The 6,000-nt window shown below is 44.0% G+C and overlaps 1 protein-coding gene across 2 annotated transcripts in view; it reads right to left on the bottom strand.

Moving 5' to 3' along the window:
• Window positions 1–677: 677 nt before the first annotated feature.
• The window catches only part of COL17A1 (collagen type XVII alpha 1 chain), a 67,095-nt gene continuing 61,772 nt past the window's right edge, over window positions 678–6,000 (bottom strand). For both annotated transcript variants that reach the window (XM_027851540.1, XM_027851541.1), the window contains exons 52-57: window positions 5,248–5,394; window positions 4,512–4,889; window positions 3,694–3,831; window positions 3,066–3,119; window positions 2,689–2,769; window positions 678–1,759 (exon numbers count right to left, since the gene is read on the bottom strand). In XM_027851540.1, coding sequence (XP_027707341.1) covers window positions 1,704–1,759; window positions 2,689–2,769; window positions 3,066–3,119; window positions 3,694–3,831; window positions 4,512–4,889; window positions 5,248–5,394 — 854 coding nt within the window. In that variant the 3' untranslated portion in view covers window positions 678–1,703. The remainder of the gene's footprint in view (window positions 1,760–2,688; window positions 2,770–3,065; window positions 3,120–3,693; window positions 3,832–4,511; window positions 4,890–5,247; window positions 5,395–6,000) is intronic.

Below are 6,000 nucleotides of genomic sequence, written 5' to 3'. Positions count from 1 at the left end.
CAAAATGGATCTTAGTAATATTGCTTTTCCAGGAGATTCTTAAATGAGTCTCTGAGACACACAGGCAGACTATATAGTATATAAACCATTTAGCTTATCAGAGAAAGATACCGTATATTTATATTTAACCTGGTGATGTGAAGGGAAGAATCAGCACAGCAGCTGGCAGGTTGATGCTCTTAAGTGAGAACAAGTATAAAAGCTAATATATCCATATATATATATATATTACATATATATACACACATATACAGATATATATATACACACACATATATACATACATATATATTAGCATCCATTTTGATTTTAATTTTAGTGAGGCTTTTGATGGCTGTGTATTTCTCTTGAACTAAACCTGCCCTAATTCCTTTTCAGCTACTTGTCCCAAAGTAAATTAACACAGTAATCACAAAGAATCCTATTGCTCTCATCATGTACATGCTAATTCCCAAGTTGTTACGCCTCCCTGGCAACTTTCACATTATTTGTGGTATTCCTGGATAGGAGGTTCCGAGTGATTATAGATAAAAGTCTAGTTTTAAAGACTACAGATTAATTGTAATAGTATGGAAGGTGCAGTTAAAGTTATTCCTAAATACTGTGTTTGGGCTCAGTCAACACATAGAACAATATCTGTGTTTCACTTTTCCTGTTCACCAGTAAGATTCAGCAAATAGATTTTATACAATTAATAAACTTTAATTGGAAATTAACAATTGAAACAACTTCAACTTGACCACTTACAGATGTTTTAAAAATTTAAAAAGTGCTTAAATTCATCTGATCCTGACAGTCCCCCTCCTTCCCACCCATATGCATCCCCCCATAGTCAGAAGTAGGCATTTCAGAACTGAAGCAATTTGTCCAGTATCTAGTACCTCCAATCCCCAACCCCCATGAGCTCTTTGGCCACCTCTCTTTGTAGTTTATTAATAGCCTAACAGCCATTAGAAATGAAGATAGACATTTGGTGCCTGGTGACACTCAAATAGATGTTACTTTTTCTTGTTCAAGTAAAAACATGATGTATTCAAAAGAAATAATAAAAATTGGAAACCCAGCTTTACTGTGTATCTCCTCCTAGAGGAGAATTGAATTGTGGCTTTCTAGTCTTCCCAGTAACTTAAATGGATCAGTTTTCCATAGTCAGCTCTCTTCTCTATGACTGGGGAGAACATATAGAAATGCACGTAGGGAACAGCTAAAAAACCACCTTGGACGTGTTAACTGGGACAAAGCAGTGAAGCCACCCACCACCAAGAACTACTTCAAGGAAGAAAACTCCCTGTCTTTTGAGCTCAATTTAAAACCAGTTAAAAGTTATGTCACAGCAAAGGTAAAGAATTCCTGGAATAATGACTGAAAGTCATAGGAAAATTTGAGTCCATGACTTCCCTTGGTATGTGGGATGTGTTGTAAACACCCAAGTGGCTATGAAATGTGAGCCCAGTACTAAGAGCAGATAAGTCCCAAAAATGGTACTTAAGGTTTATCCAGCCTGAGGAATTATCCATGTGCTGTTACATGAGAGCCAAAACCAGCATCAGTGAGGCAATTTCAGATTATGAGACTATTATATTTCTTGACCCAAACTATTTGGTTTTTTGACTAAGATGTGCTAAAAGGAAGCCAGTAGACTTTCAGCCCACCCTTGCTTCAGGAATGAGTTCAGCATGCTTTAATACGGAGTGCATGTATCCTCATGGCTTGACAGCAATGCTCCTCCTCCTCCTCCTGCCAACATAGACTTGTTCACCTGAAAGTTAGGAAGAGAAAAACACATGGGAAGATTAGCTTAGGAGCACTGCATGTTTGTCGTCGTCACACCCACAAGGATGGTTAAACTTTTTTGGACCGGATTTGTGATTTCATTGTTTTAGGGAGTTCAGGTAAGTGAGGAACTGCAGGCAGGCACCAGAAGATAGTTAAGATCTTAGTTGACTGAGGGTTTTGAAATGTTGAATGACTTTCCCAGGGTGACACAGCCTGTAAGTGTCAGGGAAGACTTAAGCCCAGATCTTCCTAACTGATGCTAGTTTTGTAGCCGTTAACACCACATTGCTTCATCAGGCTCCTTTTAAGAATAGCGGTTGTGTTGTGAGTATTATTCTTTTTTCAAAATAGGGGATTTTCTTTGCTGCGTTGGGTCAGTCTCCTTGATTTTCGGACATGAAACTTTTCTTAATTCTCCCAGATGAAAAAACTCCCTCCTCAGATTTTCTTATGGAACTTCCTATTTCCCCTTTGTCCATCACTACCTACTAGGCATCATATTTGAGTGCACACACATCCCCTTTATTTATGCTGTAAGGCCCTTTTGTCACAGTACCTAAAACATTATTATTCACATAGAAAGTGCTTAATGTTCATTGAATTGTACACTCCCTCTGCAAGAGACTTCCTTGCCAGGAAACCTTTTTGAAACTTGCTGTTGAAATTTCAAACCCATTCCTAATTCAGCTTTGAATAAAGTTCTCTTTAATCAGAAAGATGCATTTGTTAAATGACTTTCCCAGGATCACATAGGCAGTAAGTGTCAGGGAAGGTCAAATGTACCAAAGTTAGATTCTGGCGGGGTTTGTTCAGGGTAAAATAAACCATCTTAAAAGGAAAAAATAACAAATATTGATAAAAGAGCTTTGCCTTTCACTATCCAAAAGTCCCATTTCCTCAGATAGAATTTACCTTTGTCTCCCTTGTCTCCTTTTTGTCCTCTGGGGCCTGGAGGTCCAGGTCTACCAGGATTGCCAGCTGGTCCTCTCTCACCTGGAGGGATAAATGAATCCTAGTATCCTGTGCTGGAGTGGCCAAGGGCAAGTAACTGAGGCAGGGGTAAATCCTTAAGAGTAATTTCACAGTTAACTGAAGTTGTCCTCGTGTAGTAATCATGAGCAGTTAATGCAAAGATGTCTACCTTGGATTAGTGGGACCTTTTTTGTCTCATAATGGTGAAAAAGGTTTACCAAATTTCCAGGATAGCCACTGGAAGTGGTAGCTATTTTGCTTCCCCCCCCCCCCCCCCACAGGGCAAGTGAGTGGCTGCTACCACTGTTGATACTTACCTTTGGGTCCTGGAAAGCCTGTATCTCCCTTTGGTCCTGGAATTGTCCCATGGGCTACAACAAGGAAATAGGAGTAAGGCTCAGATGGGGTCTACTACTGCCCTCTGCTCAGAGATATCTACAGGAATGGTTTCCCTCAGCATGAGCAAGGAGATTTGTGTTGGAGGATTTTAGTAAAAGCATTAAATGTAGATTTGGTAACATTTTAGCTCAAAGAGAAGTAGATAGGTGGGTGAGGAAGATTTAAAGCATCCCCCCTCAAAAACCCCTTGTGTTTGCTTAGCCCCTGAAGCTCTGGTTGGGGAAATGGAAAAGAAAAATGGTATATTGTACAGGCACTAGTTTTCATGGCTACAGCGAGGTAAAGAACAAAGCAAAACAAGCCAGTCTCAAGTCAGTGTTCTTGTCTATTGCCTGAAGCCTTCTGCAGAGGAGACACTGGGCCACAATGAAGTAGTAGTGCTTGGGGGGGAGAAAGCTTGCAGATCTTTCTGATTTCAGGTACTTTTTTTTGTTTTGCAGAAGGTAGAGAGAGGGAGAGCATTATTGACTTCTCAGCAGTCTTGGGTGGAGGTGGGGAATCTGCACCCAGAGAAATCCTGGGCTGTATTATTAGGGGAGCCCTTACTTCGGAAGAAGTCCATGAGGTCCTCAGTCACATTGCTGTAGGTCGAAAATACCTTGCTGATACCAGGAGGGCCCTGGGGCCCGGGCTGGCCTGGTGGTCCTTGTACAGTATAAGCCATACCTTGTAGCAGACCCTGACCTGCAAAACAAATCCTTGGGCTCATGAAAGAATATCTGGGGGTCCCTCAGAAGATATTCATACCATTTTGTAGGCAGGGAACGGCCTGAGGACTGAAATGAACATTTCATATCCCCTCCCTCCCAACATTTGGACTCCAAAGGCACAAGACTTATTTACTTGCCCTTGGAAACCCCAAAGCCTGGAGAAGCTAAACCTGGTTCCTTAAACTCCCTGAGAACATGAACTGAGCCTTCTGTTTTCTGCAGTAAGAAGCTCTGACCCCCAGGCTTTTTGTTTCCAGAGTCAGAGAATTAGAGAATCGCAGAAATTAGAACTAGTAGAGAAGTAGAGTGATATCCAAACCCCTCCCCTCATTTTACCGATGGGGTACCTGGGCCCAGAAAGGGACATGACTTGCCCAAGACCACACAGGTACTACAGGAAGCAGGAGAGTTGGACTTCAAACTTTGGTTCTCTGAGGCCAAATCCAGAGGCATGGCTAGGGATTCAGTCAGAAAAATGACCCCCACTTACAGGGATCCTGGACCTTCCTTGTCTCTGGTGAATTGGAAGGAGCTGCTGATGGACTGGCTGTTAAATGTCTGGGGCCATAGCCCATCTCCAAATGTCTGGGGCCTTGGGAAGTCAAGGGAGATACTAAGAGTATTCAGGTTCTGAGGATGGGGGTTCTTACTCACGCTGCAAACTCTCTGACACACGCACAGCCAGTTCATTGTAATCCAGGTCCCCGGTGACGCCTGCACCCAAAACTCCGCCTTCAGTGCCATATGTGCCACCGCCTCCTGCTGCTGCCCCATAGCCTCTACCGGTGCCTACATCTGTACCATAGGGGCCGCCATCTTCCAAGTTTGCACCATAGGCTCCTCCTCCACCGTTGGATCCTCCTACTCCCATTGAGGAGCTGTAGGAGGTGCTCCGACTGACAGAAGAGCCGTAAGAGTTGCTGCTTCCTCGGTTGTAGAAACCATCAGCTTCCCTTAGCTGACCATCTCCCGGAGGGCCCTGAGGCCCTGGGGGGCCAGGAGGTCCCATGATGAAGCTTCGGACATCAGGACCTGGGAACAGAACACGATAGTAGTAGCAGCTTCCAACTCAGGGAGAAAGAAAAAAGTATAGGCTGTCAAAGGACTTTCTCCAAAGATCTCAAGGCATGTTTCCAATTGTTTCCTGTCAAGGAGATCACTTTTGGAGGGACATCGACAGATGGTAGCTCTTTTTCATGTGAAACTAGGTTGTGGGGTAGGGGTGGGGAGAGAGAGGAGTCTTATTTGCCTCAGATTTACTTTGGGAATGGAACCCTGGACTCAGTACAGTTTCCTACGTGAATAATGGAAGTTTAGCTGTGGTGGGAAACTGACTTCTAGAGGAGTTGTGGGAATGGGGCTGGATGGAGGAGAGGGGTAGAGGACCTACTTGTGAGGTAGCTAATCAGCTCACTCCGGAAGCTATCACTGTTCTCAGCTGCATAGGTTGCCAAAGCTGCTGAAACCCCAGGCGGTCCACGAGGGCCTGGAGGACCAGGGGGGCCAGGAGGACCAGAGACTGAAGAGAGGCCTGCACCTGTAGATGGAGTACAGGAGAGGGAAGTTAGGAAGATGTCCTGATGAGAAGGAGCCTTTCCTTGAGTGGTTTATGGGCTCTGCTCAACTCAAATCCCTGGGAGAGAAAGGACAAAGCCCAATGAAATGGAGAGGAGGAAGGGACAATCAGGAACCCAGGTGGATGATGGTGGCAGGAAGGGGATCATATATGATTTAGGGACAGAAACAACTTCTGTGTCTCTCTTCAAGGCATCAACTGAAATTGCCTGAACCAACCTGCCCTTTCCTGTGTACCACTTCCTGCCCCCCCCAGGTTCCTCCAACTCACATTGGGCTCCCCCTCCCCCTTAAATCCTTTGGCCACTCAGGGTCTCTGGAAGTTTAGCATTTACTCATCCACCATCTCATGTTGCTCTTTGTGTGTGTGGTTTTTTCTCTTTAACAACTTTTAAATTTCTGGAGAGCAGTCTCTCTACTTCTCAATGGCTCCCAAAGTGTACCTGAGTACAGTGTTTGGTGCACAGACATTCAAAAAATGTTTGAGAATTGGTTGGTTGGTGTCTTCATAAAATGATGAAGTTGATAAAGTTGAGGGAGATCTTGTTAGAGGCTAGTGTGGGGCCTT

This window comes from Vombatus ursinus, unplaced genomic scaffold (assembly GCF_900497805.2).
Source record: "Vombatus ursinus unplaced genomic scaffold, bare-nosed wombat genome assembly UNPS02009205.1, whole genome shotgun sequence".
In the NCBI taxonomy this organism is placed as follows: Eukaryota; Metazoa; Chordata; class Mammalia; order Diprotodontia; family Vombatidae; genus Vombatus; species Vombatus ursinus.
Note: the sequence above shows the minus strand (reverse complement) of the source record. Positions and strands in the feature narration are given on the sequence as shown.